Source organism: Balaenoptera musculus, chromosome 14, assembly GCF_009873245.2.
Source record: "Balaenoptera musculus isolate JJ_BM4_2016_0621 chromosome 14, mBalMus1.pri.v3, whole genome shotgun sequence".
Classification (NCBI taxonomy): Eukaryota; Metazoa; Chordata; class Mammalia; order Artiodactyla; family Balaenopteridae; genus Balaenoptera; species Balaenoptera musculus.
Genome location: NC_045798.1, coordinates 69,156,393 through 69,176,966, shown reverse-complemented (window position 1 = coordinate 69,176,966; position 20,574 = coordinate 69,156,393). Strand labels below are relative to the sequence as shown.

General features: G+C 35.0%; 1 protein-coding gene across 1 annotated transcript in view; it reads right to left on the bottom strand.

The window, feature by feature from the left end:
• DCC (DCC netrin 1 receptor) overlaps nt 1-20,574 on the bottom strand; it is a 1,185,086-nt gene that overhangs the window by 338,731 nt on the left and 825,781 nt on the right. The window contains 2 exon segments of the mRNA XM_036823865.1: nt 4,485-4,623; nt 6,296-6,444. Coding sequence (XP_036679760.1) covers nt 4,485-4,623; nt 6,296-6,444 — 288 coding nt within the window.

The following is a 20,574-nucleotide window of genomic DNA, read 5'->3' as shown; positions in this document are numbered from 1 at the left end:
GGATAAAGTGGTGTGTGTGTGTGTGTACATCCCCATTTAAACACCACCTAGATTAAGATATAGAACATTTTCAGTAACCTGGAAAGCTCACTGTGTCCCTTCTTAGTCAATATCTTTCTGATAGTAACCACTACTTATTATGACCTCTAACTCCACAGATTAGTTTATTTTGAGCTTACTAAAAACAAAACCATAGCTGTGTGTTTTCTTTCCCAGAGGCTGGCTTCTTTTGCTTACTTCTTGAGATCCATTCATATTGTTGCATGTAGCAATAGTTTTTTGTTTTGTTTTGTTGCTCCATAGTATTACAATATACAATTATTCTAATTTATATTTATCTGTTCTACTGATGAATGGCACTTGGATCAATTTCTAGTTTGGAGTTATGAGAGTAAAGCTGCTATAAAAATTCTAGTTTGTGTCTTCTGCTGGACAACTGCACTCATTTCCTTCATTCATTTATATCTAGGAGTGGAAATACTGGTGGGGGGGGACCCCCTATGAGGGTTAAACATATGTTAAGTTTTAATAGATACAAAGTTTTCTAAAGTGACTGTACCAAGAAAAGATTAAAGATAGGCTGGAAATAAAAATAATTTGCGTGATCAAAAGAACTAAAAAAAAACTGATGTTCTCACAATGAGGAAGAATTTAATATGACCCACATTCAAATCACTCTGTAAAGCAGTAAAAATTAAAACAGGTACAAACTGAAAAAAAAATGCTATGTTCTAAATCATATAATTGTACAGCTTCTGAAAATATATTCTTTAAAAGCTAAGATTGGAAATAATGTCTTAATATTAGGTGATAATAAATCACTTCTTACTCATGAAAAATATTTCTAGTTTAGGTTTCATATGATATTCTAATATTTATATCATATTATACTTTACTAATCATATTACACACACTTTTGACCAATTAAATAATATGAAAACATAGAATATTGGAGGAAAGAAAAGGTATTTAAATTGATCATACATTTTGTTCTAGGTACTGTGCTAGTTGATATGTAACCCTTAATTGTCACTTTAATGAAAGTTTATAAATGGCATTTAACTCCTCATTTCAGAAAGCCAAGAATATATAAGAACAATAATAAACTACCACAATTTGATAATTTTCTGAATTAGGAATTTAAAGCCATCAAGTCCCAAAGGTGGACTTGTAACAATGGTGTTAATGAATTTTGCCTATTTTTTTACAATATAAATTTCTCTTACTTTTCACTGATGGCACACTGGCTATTCTTGCCTTACACAGTCAGGAAAAAAAGTGGACAATTTTTTTCTACAGTATTTTTAGTTATTATTCTCTTCTTCTTACTATCAATTTCCGTACTATTTACAAATAAATAGATACGACAGATAGGATTAGATGCTTGGTGGAAGTGAGTGGAATCCACATTTATCTGTTAGGACTTTTCTTTATTTGTCTTGACAACGCTTCATTGTTTCATGAGGCAGAGGGGAAGGACATAGTTCATTGCTTTTCTCTTCGAAATGTCAAGTAATTTATCAATTACAATAGGTTCATTAAAGCCAATCAGAGGCATTTGGTCTGGAAACTCCTCTCAATGTGGTGGAGCATGCTGGTTTAAGCACATGGTGATGAAGCATTCTGTAGATTAAGTTCTCAAATTTGTAAATAAATTGTACATATAGTCACTTGAATTCCTCCCCTTAGCAAGTGTGTGCTGTCCTGTACACATAATTTGTGGATTGAAAGAATTTATATGTAGCTCTGAGCTTTTTTCTTGAAGGACCTAATATGAGACATTTATTATAGAATAAGAGAAACAATATATGTCCACACTGAATCCCCCCCTTCTTTACTTACTCGCTTATGTGACCTGGCTCTGCTGCTTACTAGCTTTTGTGACCTCTATCTTAGTGTTGACATCTGTAAAGTAGGGAAAAATACAGTGTTGTGAAGTGTGTGGAGCAGGGCCTTGCACTAATAAGTATTCAATAAATATTAGTGCTAACAGTAAGAAGCACATTCCTATAGCTAAGCTTGCCTGTGAAATTTGGTCCCTCTGCTTTTGAACACAGGGCAAGTTGGCATGGACACCAATAAATGTTAATTAATTCATAAAATCTGTTGGTAACCTATTCATGTCAACTAGTTCCAGAGACAGTGCTTAAGAACAAACTGGCAAAACTACTTACAGTCTACACTAAATATTAGGCTGTCTAGCTTGATGCTCTACAATCCCAACGGTTTGAAGAAGTGGAACACTGTAAACCAATGATACACTAGGTGGAGGAATCTGAACAAAAAACAGTGTTTCTTCCCAGAAAAACAATTAAAACAGAGCTAAATTAGAGATGACAGCTCCTCAGAATAAAATCTTTATAAGCATCTTAGAATAACATGGATACTTTGGGGATAATTAATTCAGAAAAAAAGTTATTTGCATTTTATTTTTGCTTTTATTCAATTTTTCTATTGTCCCAATATAAATTTTTTATGGTAAGAATTTCTCTGGCCTTATAGGAAATCTGATGCTCTCTATAACACATATATTTACACACAATCATATGTTAAGTTAGTCACACAAAGAGGAAGTCCTAAAGATGAGTCTATACTTACAAACATTTGTACAGGTTTGGCTGAACTGTCTGATTAATTCAATAAATATTTACTGAGTTAGGAGGGATACAGAGATGAATATAACATCATCCCTCATATTAAGGAACATTTAGAATAATGAGAAAAAGAGACATTGGCATAGATAACATTTCTTAAACATTTAAATACATGCCATGCCCATGTTTTAAGTGCTTATATGGATTAAACATTTAATTTTCACAACATCTCCCTTTTATAACATCCAGAAAGTCAAGGAGAGCAGGGCTTTGTGACTTACAACTGGGAAGCAGGTGACTATTAATTGTAATTAAATTCATCTGTATGTGACCTCAGCATGCATAGCTTCAGTAGAGAGAAGAGGACATCAGATTGAAGTACAAGAGATGAGTTTATTGTAAAGATGAAAGCAGACGAGGTTGAAGTACCCACTCCTAGGGGCCCCTGAAGTTCATGTGTTCTCTATCAAATGCATCTGATAGAGGGAAGCTGGGGTCCCTTGCAGAGTGATGTTTGTTGGATTAGAGTCATGAAATCCTTTCATTTAAGGACAGGCATTTTCTAAATCCTAAATGTTGCAATACTTCTAGATAATAATTCTTGGATTAATGAGTAATAATCTATCTTTCTCACTTATGACATTTGAAACCAAAGTAGAGAATAAGGCCACAGCATTACAGTTCAGTGTGTGAATGAAATCTACATAAATTATGTAAAATATTCATTTTCATTTGTTTTCCTTTTATTTTTATAATTATAAGTCGTGAAGTAATTTATTCTGCCAATAAATATTCTGTTCTGTCTTCAATAACAGAATCAGATGGATGGGCTTAAGAATTACATTAAAAATGATACCAAAGCGGTGTCAGATATAAAGTATTATTTTACATTGAAATTGCAAATGAACATTACTCCTGTGTCTTCTTTGCACTATCCTTAATAACATGCATGCCCTTCCTCATTTCACTGACACTGTATGAAATATCCACCCAGATATTTTCCTAGATTGAAGCAAGGTTGGATCAGTCAAGGAATCACAAACTAAAGTCATTTTTTTGAAATTCAAAAGATCAATACTTTATAGAATTACACATACCAACATGGAAACAGTTGCTGAAAAGAAATAGCTTGATGCCTTTTTAGTATTCATGGAGGTCACATCTCTGCATTTCTGCACCTGCCTGAATTGTCACTGGCCCCATATCATATACTCTGCTGTGCTTTATTTGCACTTTTCATTAAACTTCCAACCTTTCATTATCATCCATTTTTAGATCTCTAGTTTCCTCTGCTACTGCTTTGTCAAATTCATCTACTTCATTAAGATTTCTTTCTCTTTTTTATGGCATTAAAAAATATGTCTAATCTTTCATTTGTTAGGCAAGGTAAAACTAAAATATAAATTTTCATATTCAGTTTTAATACTTTCAATACTGGATTATTTGGCCTAAAACTTCATGATTTTTTTCAAATTAAGAGGTATATATAGGAGGACTGTCCATCATTTACACTTTTAATCATCTACCACTGTTTAGGAGAAACAAAAGAAAGATGCTGATGTAAATTAGCCCACACACATGAACAAATGTGTCTGTATTTATAGGAATAAAGGAAAACACACACAAAGAAATGATTCTGAGCTCTTAGGCAGCAGTCACACTTTGAAGATGACTAATTAGGACATCCTGATTCAGAGTGTATACCTTTTCAAAGTTTAAATTTGACTGTAATAGATAGTTTGAGTGAATTAGCCAAATTTCTAATGTATGCTAGTATACTCCATGAAGTTTTAGTTAGGAAACCTTGAACATGGAATCTATGACATATATCCAATATTATTTCATTATTATAACAACTATGTGAGTCAAATTTCACTGTCTATAACTTACCATCAGAAAGCGTAACCACAGTTATATCATCAGTAGATACTCCTGGCCCGTAGCGATTGTAAGCTAGGAATCGAAGAGTATATTCCGTGAATTTTTTCAGGCCTTCCAGTTTATAAGATAGTCCATCAACCTCTATATTCTGGAGACACAAAACACCAAAACCGTCATTCAGGAGACACGTTAAAGCTGAAATGGCAGCCATTCTGTGCAGTCAGTGAATTGGATGTTAGACTCTTACTCACAAAACTACACTTTAGCCTTATATGAGTTGTTATAAAACCTAAATTGTGACACACACTCCCCCACTGAAGACCAAACCACTCTGTAGACACCTAGTTAAAACAGCACCATGCTATCTTTACAGTCATTAAATTCCAATTTGTTTAACACCACCCAGTACTTTGAATGGTGTGCACTATTAACGCCCACACCAAAACCCTGACAGGCAGAAGGCAGCTTGTAGATCCACGGGAAGGAGAGTTGCTCCTGTACCCAAAATGGAATAATTTACCAAGAAACAATAGAATTCTTCCTTCTTGTGCTGAAATATACCTGAGATTCTCGAAACTGATGGATACTTTGCTACAATTGTTATGGATACTTTGCTACAATTGTTTTCTCTCAAAATGCTGTGAGGTTAAGTTGGAATTGTTTTCAGCAGTTCACAGATGTAGAAATGAGGTAATGGAGGTGAAGGTCACTGAGAAAATCAGAGCCAGTTCACTCCAGAAGATCCATTATACAGCTCTTCCCAATGATCCTCACACTCTATCTTGGGTGACACTATTTTTTAATTTATTTAAATGAATTGGTAAAATGCATTATTGAAGAACTAAAATGTGTAGGAAAAGGGTAGAATAGAAAGGTGAAAATAAGAGCTAAATAGCATGGGAGCAGTAAACAACAACAAAAAAAAAATGGAATGAATGATTACTTAGGAGGATCTCAGTAATTCTTATGCTATAACTTGGAACTTGGAACTGTTCTGAATAGAACTAATGCAAACATTTTATTTTAATGAAAAATATCTATCATGCAGTGTATGTGGAAGCATGAAGGCCACACTATAATGGGCAAATTTCACAACACATCATAAGAACTTCAATATCCCAAGGTCATTTCTGGTCTTTCCTATTTAACTACCCACTTGTCTATGTATCTTTTTCCACGTGAAGTTGAGAATCTGGAAGTAAACATCTCAGTAGTCATATATATGTCACAAAATAGAATAGCTGAGTTTCATGTGTCTCCCTTAAGACTCGTTTACTCTTACTTTACATGAAAATCTAATTTGTCTATTTCCAATGTCTGTGCTAACCACAGATTAGAAGCGAAATGGAAGGTAGTGTTCAGGAGTAAAGTAATTCTGAAAACAACGAGAAGTGATAGGTGATGGTCCCATGGTGGGGAGAAGACAGAAATAACATCAAACATATGAATGAAAAAAGAATGAAAAAAGCAATTTGACGGAAGTTGCTGAATATAAGATTGATCATCCCTTAGGATAAGGACTGAAAATGCAAATACTTTTCTGGAACCAGATGGGCTCGTTCAAGTGTGGTTACACTGGCCCAGACCACAATATACTCAAACAAAAAATCTGCATCCTTTGTATTAACTTCATCTCATTGCCCATTTGCTTCTCTTACCACCTGAATTCAATTAAATTGCTTAACATTTTCAATAAGAGTTAATTTAAAACTGATCAGCTATCCAATTAATGTGCTGGATACTGGTTTATACCAAGAGCCTGCAGATCTCCTGCAATTTCTCCGATAGGCGGCAGGAGTGGGGCCCATTCTTTTGCCTACCTGTTCCTTCCCCGTGGACACTTCAGTGCAGAACAATCTGTAACCTTGTACTGGACCATTTGCATAGGCGGGGGGTTCCCAGGTAATAAGAACTGAGGTAGGTGAGGTAGATACGGCTTGCAGATTTTCTACTGGCCCTGGAACTTGCACTGTTTACAAGAGAAATTGATTAGTACAAGAAGGTCCTCTTTCTCAAAACAAACAGAATTTCATCATTTACAGTTCAAGGAAATTATAGCACCATGTACTATTTTTAGAACCATATGGAATAAGAATATAAAAATATAGGATATAAATAGAAAGTTATGAAATTTTAGAATCATTTCATTTTAAAATTCAGAAGGGGACTTATATTAATCTAAATTACTTATTTCATTTTACGGTTGAGGAAACTGGTCAAGGAGTATAAGTGACTAGGGTAATGGCTGAATAAGAGTGGGATTCTTAAACTAAATTCTTAGTATGGAGAATTTTCCACTTTGCAAGTAGGCCTTTGCCTGTGTATTGCTAACTGCAGAAGGAAAAGAGAAAATGCAATTAGAATACTTGTACATGATGATCCTACTTATAATTCAAGTAGGCAGCACAGTTATGGATAATTTACCACGTTGTCCTTATTTAAGTCATCATTTTAAAATCTTGCCCAAATCTGGGTCCTTTAAATTAATTTCAGGATTTAATCTTCAATTTTACTTTCTAGTATTCTATCTTCTCTCATAACTATTACTTCACTTAATCAAGGATAAGAAGCTTGTTCATTAAAGAAATTAGATAAACACAGGTCTGCAATCACTTAACCAAAACACTTACGTCCAGATGTGTTTCTATATCCAAAAATTTTCAGGTTTTAGAAATGTAACATGGTGTATAGACAGTGTTTTATGTAACACCCCGAGTGGGGTCTGTGGTAGCACCCTGTTATTAAACCATATATTTGCAGCAAATATATGACATTCACACCAAACAGGATTATTAAAGACTATATATAGCCTAACATAAGGTCAGGTCAGGTTAGGATGTGAAACGAGTTAAGAAAATCCTTCTGATTTTAGATTTGCAAATTCTAAACATGTGCAGAATTTTTAATTTGTGCCTATGGACCTGAAATTAAATATATGATTTGTAAATGGTAAATGTAAGAATCACATTAGTTACTATAATCTGAAATAAATAGTCTCATCATTGCAAGCATAACAACAACTTTAACTTAAACATGCTGTGTACTTCCCCCAGCCTTAGATACCACCTAGCTTTGGACAGACAGATATACATTTTTGGCCTCTAATTCAACACTTGTGAGTTTGAACTTCCATAGCGAAATAGCATATGAAAACCCAGCTGACATGACATCTGATAATATACTTCTTAGATCGGAATGGAACCTGTGTCTCTGGATCATTTTCAGAATTTGTTCCATGGAACCCAGCTCCTTAAGGCATTACCGCTCACACATTTTTGGGGAAAAATAATACTCACGTCAGAAACACATATTTTATGTTGAGACAGGCTGGGCCCTGGGCCCTGGGCCCCTTTGCTGCAGTGCTTACACCTGGACAAACCTCTCCTCGAGCAACAGAATACAAAGAAACTATAAGGGAGTAAAAATAACTGTGCATGTGCAGTTGGGGCAAATTGTGGACAAGGAGGTACAAAAAGACCAAAAAAAAATCCCAGCTGCCACTTCTGAAGAGCCCGGAGCAAAGACAGGGTGTTGGGAGCAAAAGGAGGGTACTGCACATGCCCCCTACACTCAACACCACCAAATGGGTGGGTAGACCACCCAAGACACCCCTTTGGCTGAATCCCTGGACACACTCCTTCCCTCACCCTATATAAGGAACCAGATTACCCTTCCTCAGGGAGCGAGCAAGGGAAACTGTTACTTGTTTTCGTTCTTCCCTGCTGCAGCAGGGGCCCCAATAAAGCCTTGCTTGATTGGGGAAGGCCAAGAACCCTGGTCGGTATCAATGTCACCCTCACATATGTTCCCACCAGTCCCCAAATCTGGAGAATCATCATTATTGACAATTGCATTCTTTTCACCTTAACAACTGATTATTAATAATTTCTTAAAAACTTATTTGGAAGACATTTTATACCTATAGAAAACGTTAAGAATGAGAATAGTACATAGAACACCCTAGTTCCCTTTATCCAGATTTACCCATTATTAACACTTTGTTCTATAAACTTTATCATTCTCTCTCTCAATTATCTATCTATCTATCTATCTATCTATCTATCTATCTATCTATCTATCTATCTATCTATCTATCTATCTATCTATCTATCTATCGAGATTTAGTTGCACCAATTGGGCTCTTTACCCCTAAATTCTTTAATGCATATTTCCTAAGAATTAATGTGTGCATGAATAATATAGTTGTCAACTTCAGTGCATTTCATAGTAATACAATATTACTAATCGTCATCTGTGTCAACTGACTCAATAGTGTCATTTATGTAGCATTTTTATCTCTAATTGAGGATCCAGTTTATTGTTAAGTTTGAATTTCTTTACCATATCTCTTTAGTCTGCTTTATACTGAAACAGTTCAAAAGCCTTTCTTTATTTTTTAGGACATTTATATATATATATTTAAATTTGTATTGGAGTATAGTTGATTTACAATGTTATGTTAGTTTCAGGTGTACAGCAAAGTGAATCAGTTATACATATACATATATCCACTCCTTTATTTTTTAAGATTCTTTTCCCATATAGGCCATTACAGAGTACTGAGTAAAGTTCCCTGTGCTATACAGTGGGTTCTTATTAGTTAATTATTTTATATATAGTAGTGTGTATATGTCAGTCCCAATTTCCCAATTTATCCCTCCTTCTCCCCAATACCGTGGTAACTATAAGTTTGTTTTCTACATCCATGACTCTACTTCTGTTTTGTAAATAAGTTCACTTGTACCTTTTATTTTTAGATTCCACATATAAGTGATATCATGTGATATTCGTCTTTCTGTGTCTGACTTACTTCACTCAGTATGACGATCTCTAGGTCCATCCATGTAGCCGCAAATGGCATTATTTTGTTCTTTTTTATTGCTGAGTAATATTCCATTGTATATATGTACCACATCTTCTCTATCCATTCCTCTGTTTGTGGACATTTAGGTTGCTTCCATGTCCTGGCTATTGTAAATAGTGCTGCAATGAACATTGGGGTGCATGTCTCTTTTTGAATTATGGTTTTCTCTGGGTATATGCCCAGTAGTGGGATCGCTGGGTCATATGGTAATTCTATTTTTAGTTTTTTAAGGACCCTCCATACTGTTCTCCATAGTGGCTGTATCAATTTACGTTCCCACCAACAGTACAAGAGGGTTCCCTTTTCTCCACACCCTCTCCAGCATTTATTATTTGTAGATTTTTTGATGATGGCCATTCTGACCGATGTGAGGTGATTCCTCATTGCAGTTTTGATTTGCATTTCTCTAATGATTAGTGATGTTGAGCACCCTTTCATGTATTTGTTGGCAATCTGTATATTTTCTTTGGAGAAATGTCTATTTAGGTCTTCTGCCCGTTTTTGGATTGGGTTATTTGTTTTTTTGATATTGAGCTGCATGAGCTGCTTGTATATTTTGGAGATTAATCCTTTGTCAGTTGCTTCATTTGCAAATATTTTCTCCCATTCTGAGGGTTGTCTTTTCGTCTTGTTTATGGTTTCCTTTGCTGTGCAAAAGCTTTTAAGTTTCATTAGGTCCCATTTGTTTATTTTTATTTCCATTTCATCTATACATATATATTTATATACATAAATACAGATATAGATATACAGTCATATATATATATATATATATATATATACACACACACACACACAGATATATACATAGAGAGAGAGATAGATATAGGTATATACAGTATATGTATAGATATACATACCTGCAGGTTCTGCATGTCTGGATTAAACCAACCTCAGTTCAGTTCAAAAATACAAAAAAAAAAAAAAATTCCAGAATGTTCCAAAAACCAAAACTTGAATTTGCTGTACTGTGGAAACTATTTACATAGCATTTACATTTTACTTACAACTATTCACATAGCATTTAGATTGTATTAGGTATTATAAGTAATCTAGAGATATTAATAATTAATCAAGATTAAATATACTGGAGGATATGTGTAGGTTATATGCAAATACAAATACTACCTCATTTTATGTAGGGTACTTAAGCATCTGCAGATTTTGGTATCAATGGGGGAGCCCTGAAATCAATGCCAATGTAGATACTGAGGGACAACTGTACAGACATATGGGCATACCTTGGAGATACTGTATGTTAGGTTCCAGACCACCCCAATAAAGCAATTATCACAATAAAGGAAACCAAAATTTTTGGTTTCCCAGTGCCTATAAAAAGTCATGCTTACACTGTTCTGTATTCTGTTAAGTGTGCCTTATGTCTAAAAGAAATGTACATAATTTAAAAATACTTCATTGATAAAAAATGTTAACTATCATCTGAAACCTCAGTGAGTCATAATCTTTTTGTAGGGGGAGGGTCTTGCCTTGATGTTGGTGGTGGCTGACTGATCAGGGTGGTGGTGCTGAAGGCTGGGGCAGCTGTGGCATTTTCTTAAAATAAGACAACAATGCAGTTTGCCACATTGATTGACCCTTCCTTTCACATGAACACTCAGAGGTCATTCTAAGGTTATTAATTGACCTAATTTCAATAGTGTTGTGCCTGAAGTAATAAGGAGGCCTGAGGAGAGGGGAAGAGGGAGTGGCCTGTCAGTGGAACAGTCAGAACACACCCAACATTTATCAGTTAAGTTCACCTTCTTTATATGGGTGCAGTTTGTGGAACCCCAAAAGAGTTACAAGAGCAACATCAAAGATTATTGATCACGGATCACCATGACGAATAGAATAATCATGAAAAATTCTGAAATATTGCAAGAATTACCAAAATGTGACATAGAGACAGGGAAGTGAGCAAATGCCATTGGAAAACTGGTGCCAAGAGACTTGTTCAAGACAGGGTTGCCACAGATCTTCAATTTGTAAAAAATGTAGTATCTGCAAAGTGCAATAAAGCAAAGCACAATAAAATGAGGTCTGCCTGTATATAGATAGAGAGATAGAGAGATAGAGAGAAAGAGTTAATCATCCAGACCAAAATACTGCCTGCACATGGGACATTCTTTTTCACAGCATTCCTGGATAGTGTCAAGACTCTGTGTTTCACTTTGAAACTGAGTCCCCCTAAAACTGAGTTCCTCTGCCAAGTTTATGATTAACTCCTCTATCCAAAACTTTACTCCCTTTCTTTTCCTAAACCTGTTCCCCTCAAGACTGAGCACTATCAAAGAAAAGGGGGATTGAAACCGTATACAAGCCCCTGTGTCCTTGTCCTTTGAAGTAAAAGACTTCTGCTTTAGTCTCCCAAGCCTCCCTTGAGTCTCAAAAGGCTGGCTCAAGAGTTAATGATTAGCAGCCAAAAATAAATAAAATAAAATTAATTAATTAATTAATAATAAAAAAAGAGTTAATGATTAGGAAATGTGAAGACGTAGAAACAAAGAATAGCTGTTGGGCCAGGAAACTGGTAACAATTTAGACTATAAATCTGCCACAGAGCAGAATCACCCAACTCCCAGTTCCCTGAAAGATACAGATGAAGGCCTGACACACAATCCTAAGTTGTTTTTACAGGAAGCACACCCCCACCACGTGAAAACTGCTGACCGCAAGCACGCAGACCCTGGACCGGTTGAAAAGCAGAAGGTTGATGATGCAAAACTTCACCTTGAAGCCAACCAATTCGAGAATTCTGAATGAGCTGATCAGACACCCTGTGGCCCCCTCCCTCACTTTGCCTTTAAAACCTCTTCCCTGAAAGCCATTGAGGAGTTTGGGACTTTTGAACATGAGCTGCCCATTCTCCTTGCTTGGTGCCCTGCAGTAAATGCTGTACTTTCCTTCACTATAACCCAGTGTCAACAGATTGGCTTTACCGTGCAGGTGAGAACAGAGGCAAGTTTGGTTAGGTAACAACATAAGCTATTACATGTTTACTCTTCTGCACAACAGTACTATAAATTCAAATTCCTGAATTCCATAATATTTTCCTTTTGAATTATAGCTCTAACATAGGCCTGTGGATAATATATTGTGTTTTATGTTGATTGTGGAAATAGGCATGTGTGCTTATGTGTGTGTATATCTGTATACACACACACAAGTACACATACATATATTGATATATATATGTACTTGTGTATTTATTCAGACCTATGTCTATAAACTATATTTATACATAACTTACACACTTTTACATAAGTGATTCATTATATGCATATTAGAGAGAAAGAGAAAGAGAAAAATGAAGACTCAAAGATGTTCAACAATAGGAATGAGATGTGAAATCAATACAGTTAACAGCTTCAGCCTTCCACTTCATTACATTTTAGTATGTCAGTCAAGAGCCTTAATGGGTTTAACCACTCATCATTTCCAAGATGTCTTTAATAATCCCCACTGATCCCCACAGTTGGACAATAATTTTGTGGCAAACTGCATCTAATTTCTCTCCATCTCTATTCCAGTTACCTCTTTCTTCAAAGAATGGAAAGATTCCAGAATAGATGCATAATCTATGCAAGTAACTCATCAATCAATGTCAACCTAACCAACTACCTTTTTAAATTTCAATATTGCATTACAGTAGAAATTCATTATAACACCTGTACCTAAGAACAAATTAAATACCTATGCTAGAGTAAATGAGCTGTATTACATGTCACTATTTGTACTGGGAACAGGAATTTCTGACTATATATAAGTTCATAGTGTAACAGGGTACTTTATAATGAGTTCTTATTGCATATTAACCCAAAGATGGCATATAAAAGTTGGCTGAATCTTTAATAAGGCATGATTTATCACATATAATCATACTGATGACAGGATGTATGTCTATGTTCTATATATGTATGAGTAGGTAAGTGGGGTGGGGGGGAGAATATTACAGTTTAATGAGCTAGTTGATTAATTAAGAGTCAGAAGGTATGATTTCTTGTCCCTATACATGATAGAGACCAGTCATTGGCATCAAAAACCAAGGTGTCCATGGACTCCCTGAAATTGTTTGCATATTTTCAAAAATGTAATATGTACATTTTCTGAGTTGTAGGGTACAAAGTTTCCATCATTAAGGTCTACAATTTCCTAAGTGGTAGCTCCCAGTGGATTAGATAATATCTCTGATTTCTTTTGGTTCTGAAAATCAGTGACTTTATCATCAAATCATTTGTAGTGCTTATTAATTACTTTATAATGGGAAATATGGCAATAATTTCACTTTAAATAGACATCTTCAACTTTTAATAAAATGCTATACTGTTTCATAAGCTGAAACATTTGTGAAATAGATGTTTCTATTTCATTTTGCAAATCATGGGTAAATCAAATGCATTTGAATTCATCTGGTTTAATTCATCAAATATTTTAGATTTTCCAAATGTTAGGGCTTCTGATGATCAAGAAATCGAACAGCATATACAAATTAATACCCTATTTTATTTTCCTTTCCTTTCTCTTGCTCTGTGTCTATTCTAATATCTGTCTACCTTCCTGACTTCTCTGTACTGTAATTTGATATTTGTATTAAGCACGCTAAATTCCAAATTATGATTTATCAAATATATGCTTCTAAAAATGGGAGTTTAAATAACCTCTTCCAAATAAGAATGTGAATATAAGGTTTTCATAGAAAAAACTTTAGAAGGATCAAGACATGTCTCTGTCATCACAATACTGAATGAGGCTGATATCTTTTCACCATTATACTGATGTTTCCCAGCTGGTAGTCCGAAATGAAGCCAAATGTTAGTGTCAGAGAATACCTAGTTGAACGTTTGAATATTTAAAGTCTTTTCAAAATGATTGCATAGTACAGTGTTCCTAAATCATTAATTTAACAGCCACCAAATCCTTTTTTTTTTTTTAAGAACTAAAGTAACTGTGCATTAAGAAAAAAAAAAAAATCACATGTGTTGTTATTCAAATAATGACCTATAATTCACATGTCTTCAATTCAGGCCAGAATTCTGAGGGTGAGTCTACCTTCTTATTCATGTGCTAATACGAAAATGATTCTTGAGTCCATTTTTAAAAATGGATAGCAAGGGATCTAAATAATTATCTGTGGTGATCCAAATGGATTTAGGCCACAAAGCTCTCTTATTTAAGCAGCAGCTTCCATTTCCAATGATATCCTCACTGAATGTGTTTCAAATGCAAACCATTTCTGAAACTATTTGCATTTATTGATAATAAAGTGCATGCTTTGATTGCCTCTTTGATTTTTTTTCTCCTGTAGTTAACAGCTTTAATGATATTTCTATGAAATCTGTTTCTATTCTGCAGGGGGAATGCAACATCAAAAAGCCTGCAAGCAATGTAATTATTAACATAATAAAACCCTTCTTGACTGAACTATGCACAGTTAGGAGATATGACAGTAGTTTGGCAAGGAAGAAGCACAAACTGTGGGGTAGGTTTCTATTACAAAACCACAGGAGTCTGACAAGATTTGGTTGGAGGAAGCAGTTATTACCTGATCATTTTATTGAATATTTTTGGTTTGAATAGGTGCTATCTGCTAACTCACAATATACTCAACTGTGTCATTATGTGTGCGTATATGTGTCTGCATCTGTGTGTCTGTAGACATATACTGATGTATCTATATATATATACACACATATATGATTTATGACTTACATATTACTTATATATATAACATGTATAAATGTTGATATATTAAATAATGGATATTTTTTGACAGCATAGTAGGAAAAACTTTAATGATTCTCTCTGAAGGAAAAAAATCTTAAAAGTAGTCTTCTTGTGATTCGTCCTAGAACCGGAAGTAGTTTTATAATAAAAGTGATTACAGGGATAGACCTCAATGTAAGGTCTTTTCAGTGGAGTAACAGATTTTTCACTAACACCAGCAAGCAGTAATAACCTTGGTGAAGTACATAACTTATGCTGAATTTCACTTTAGAACACAAACAATGCCTAGAAAAGTAAAATGTAGTGGGTAATGTAGATTCCTGACCGAATGAGATTTCAAACCATTTAAACTGGAGATTTTTAAGTAATGTCAAAGGCAACTGTTTATATGATACAGCAAAATTGCCAAAAAGATAATACTGAAGTTAAAAAACTTAAAGTTTCAGCCAAATGTGCTTAAATTTCCATATTACTGAAGGCTTATTGTCATGTAAACCTAATCATAATGACTTAAAAAAATTTTTTCCCAGAATAGCTTGGGTCTGGTTACTTTCCATTGTGATTGAAATTTCTAGATAAAAGTAACAGCTCATTTTAAAGTCTAATCACACTCTTTATGTGTTTATAATACAATGTTTTCTCTAGTACTGTGAAATATTTTGTCATGTAGAAACTTTTAAGGAACTTATTAGGACAAAGAAAACACACACAAAAACAAACAAACAAACAAAACACCTCTCTGGACTGGGCGGATGATGAAGTATACAAGAACATTAGAAATAGACCTATTGATGAAGTATATAGTAATTGAGAACAGTTATGGGAAGTTTGGTAAAGAGTATTTCCTGAACAACAGTTGAAAACTGCACTGATGGAAAAAGGAAGGACAGGAAATTCAGATGTGAAGGAGGAATCTAGTGAGTCAGGGTAAATAGGTGTGAATGAGTTTAATGAGTAATGGCCTTGATAACTGCCTTCTGGAATAGAATTTACAAGTTGGTCAATGGAGAGAAAAACACTAGAGAATAGTTTGGGGAAGGCTTTAGATGAGGAAGTCTTTAAGTAAAAATAATGAGAATAATTCCAAAGTGAACTAATTAATGATGGCACGGTTAATCAGGAAACAACCCACCAACATGAAATTATCAATGATTAAATTGCTTATCTCTTTTATTAGCATTATCAACAAATCAAATAGTGTTCTACTGATTTCTAAGAAAATGTGGTGTGTCTCAAGATGCTTGAAGAAAGTTAAAAAAAACTCATCCAGTTTTTGCAAGATGCTTGCCTCTAGAACTTCAGTTTGGGAACAAATGTTCAGAAAAGAAAAAAAAAATTCAAATGAGTTTTCTAAGAAATTGTCAAGAACTTCTGAGAAATTCCAAACAGAGATAGTGGAAAGGTGAAAACTATCACTGTGATACATGGTAAAAAAAAGAAAATACCCCAAATGGGAATGAAACACCTTAATTTTGAATCCTGTATCAAAAACCCCTGTTCACTATTTAATAATACTTTATCTTTAGACCAGCTTACCTCAACACTCTGCATATTATTTTCTTATGGGTTCATAATTTCTATATAACAGGGCTATTGTAGAAACTGTACTGTAAATGATGCTATTATAGGAAAGCAAGTCTTCAAAATAATACAGTAGTTAATATTATTGTTACCTGAAATCAAGTCCCTTAAACATTTCCAAATTTTGGTTCCCTCATCAGACAACTGGAGGAAGAAGTATTTGCTACTCTTAATTCTCAAGATTGTAAGAAGAAACAAGGAGAAGCTGTATGTGAAAAGGAAACAGTAAGCATAGCAGTCCATATCTGCATAGGGTGTAGCATGAGTCCTGGCCAGGATTATGTCTGTAAACATAAGTTAAACCTTTCAACCTTCTCATAAATACTCCACACAGTTATTTTGTTGTTATTATACAGACCATACATTTATGTTTAATTCTTATAGAAGAGTCCCAAGCAGAAATCCCTAGGAAGGGCACAGGTGTAGGCCTCTTGCTTGTTTCACACTTATTTGAGACTCGTATATACTTCAGGATCGTACTTCTGCACACAAAAAAGTCAGTTCTCTATAAATATTATAGATACGCATCAGAGAATCAGGTGTCTTCAGCTTAAGTGCAACCCAGAGTGTTCCCCATGCTGATAATGTAACTAAATCTCAGCAACCTTTCTCAAATTTGGCTTGTATTTATGGTCAGTATGGGAAGAATCAATATTTGATGTCTGTAGTTTTAATAGACTCAATAAATGACATGTATGGATTGCTTTCATAAAAGAGCCCTGCTGCTGTGTATTAGAGGAGAAGGAAGCAGAAATCTTTTCTCCAGCAGTCAAGTGAGTAGGTTTTTCTACATAATGGCAAAAAGATCCTACCTTAAAAGATACCATCTCTTTGGGGAAGAAATGTATTGTTTATCAAACTCTAGGCTTTAAAAGATAAGTAACTGCCTTGGGTAAACTGACTCTTTGTGGAGGGACCATAAGTTAAAGAAGCAATTTAGAACTCTATTCTCCTAACACATAGGTTTCACAGAAGTTACCGATCTGGGCTACATCCCATCTAATAAAACTTTGGTGAGAGAGACTAACAGTAAAGAGTGTGGCCTCCAGAATAGGAGACCCTGGGTTCAAATCCAGTACCCTTGCTCAGGCTATATGGCCAGGGTCAATCTATTTAATGTTCTTGAGCTTAAACTTTCTTACCTTAAAAATGGAGTTAATACCGACACCTACCTCATGGCTTTGTTGTGGAGATTAATAATAAGTCATTTATGAATGGCATCTAGTACCAAGGAAATGCTCAATAAATATTACCAATTTTCACAGTGTGCCAGACATCATGAGAATCAGCAGCGGAAACAATGAAACCTTCCTTACAATTTAGTCTAAGGTGATGGGACCACAAGGAGCTAGGAGAGGTCCAGGTGAGGTGGGAGAGATCATCAGGGGTGAGACCACACTGGGCCTTAAAGGCGTTAGGAGGATTTTGATTTTTAAGACTCATCAAGGTACTGATAGACTTAATCATTTTGTACTCTGTCCACTATACAAATTGTGAATTGAAGGGGGCAAATGTAGGTGTTGGGAGACCAGTTGGGAGAGTATTCTATAGCACAGGAGAGAGAGGTTAACAGCTTGATTTAGAATGATGGTGATGGACATGAAGAGAAAAAGAGGGATTCAAGAGCTACAGGGAAGGTAAAAACAACAGCATTTGATGGATTGGAGGTTGGGCAGTGAGAGGAGAGAAGCATCAAGAATGACTCCTATATTTCTGACTTGCATAGCTGGTTGTTTCTCATGTTGTTCACTGAGATAGCAAACACTGGATTAAAGCGAGACTGGGCAGGTGTGTGGGTGTGGTGTGTGGGCAGGTGAATATCACAGTGTTGGTACCCACACTGGGTTTGAGGTTCTTCACTATATACAGAGATATCCAGCTGGGTATTTATCCCCAGATGGATAGTCATAACCTATTATTTTTCTTCATCTTTACTTCTCTCTTAATTTCGTGGGCTCTGGGCTAGACAATTTCACACCCCAGTTCTATGAATGGCCTCATCACAGACTTTTTTTCTTCTTTATTTATTTCTCCAGCAATTTTTTTCTTTCTTTTTCCATATATTGTCAGCTGCTTTTTAGGAACATTAGCTAGTCTCCAGATTTTGTGATCATCTGTTTGTTCTATTCCCACCTAACTGAGCTCCTCTAAACCCACACTTTGCTCTTTTTTAAGGCACTCAAAATAATGACCCCAATTAACAGATCAGACTCTGCTAAGGCACTTTTTTCTGAGCAACGTATATACGTGTTGAGGAGTTTTGCTCCATTCCGCTCCCGATACTTGAAAAAAAGAGCTCAAGAAAAAATATCTTTCCTTACAGTGGCAACAATAAAAATCCCAATAACAATGAACCTGGGTACACATGTGACCTTGACAATACTGAAATTAATATTCACTTTGCGATTCCACTGACATTTATCACTGAGAAGCACCTTTAATGCCCTTACACATACACGCGTGCGAAGGGAAGATTGATCATCGCACAGGGCAGAAAACCTAGTTGTCCTCTATCTCTAAGAAGCATCTAAAAGGCTCCCCATCTGCTGCCTGAACCACCCTGAGGATTAAGTTTATTTTATTTTATTTTCAGTATTCAAAAGATAAGAAGTTTATTAACCACATGGAAGATCTGGGCTTGTTCAGAGATAGCAGCAGGAAGAAAAATAGTCTTCAGCAGTAAATCATCTCACAGAAGTTGGACAATGACTTTACGTAAAACTGAACACAGGGGCACGGATGTACTATTCTGTATCCAAAGATTCCTTTTATTTCCTCAACCCTATCTCCTTGGCTTTAATTTTCACTGGTGCCATAAAGTTTCAGACCAATAGGAAAGAAATGTCTTTGACTCAAACATTCAAAGGCCATTGATTATAATGTTCAGTAAATCTGGAGTAAAATAAGGAAAATGATGGTTAAACATGACGTTATTTAGATAGCATTCAGAAATATTTAAGAAGATTGATTTGTTTAACCACTGTATTTCAATAACTCCAAAACTCATTTTAATATCAGATTGGCAATCTTTTTAACTTCCTTGTGGCTGGGTATAAGACATAGGGAATATAACAAAGTCATCACTATCCAGTATAATGTGAGGCATGAATACTCATATGTAATTTGAATTTTCTAGTAGCCACATTAAAAAGGTAAAAATGAAATAAGTGAAATTAATTTAAAATATATATATATATATAACCTACTATATCTAAAATACGGTCACTTCAAATCATAATCAATATGAAATGTGTTAATGTGATAGTTTACATTGCTTATACTAAGTCTTTAATACCCAGTGTGGATTTTACTCTTTCAGGACTCCTCAATTCGGCCAAGCCACATTTCAAGTGCTCCACAGCCACTTGTGGCTAGTGGTTACCATACCAAACACTACAGAAGTAAGAAATGCCACTAGAATAATTCAAGAACTCTAGAAAATTTAGTATTTCCAAAGAGAGTGGCAAAATTACTGTAAGAACATTAAACTGTCAAAAGGACAGAGAACAAATCATACTCCAAGTGATAAAATTAATCAAGCTGTTGGCATAATCTAAGATGTGAGTGATATGTTCGATCTATTATTACACTGTTATTTGTGGTTTAAAATTATATTAAATGATGAAACATAACACCAGAAGGGGCATCAAGTCATTTCTGGGGATCCTAAGCATTTGGTTAGATTGAACTACAAGTCAGACCCTCTGAAGAATGGAAGTGATAATAATAATTTTTTATTTCACTGCAAGGTAGTAGGAGAAGACTTTGAATCAAGTCTTCAGCAGACAGCAGATTGAAGGTTAAGCTCAAGTAAGTGATTTACAACAGGGGGGAGAAATGATGTTCCTAGCATGTTCTTTAGCATGGGGGTTAGCATAACTCACTCAGACTGGCATAAGCTCAATAATGTTGGGATTTTTTAAATATTAT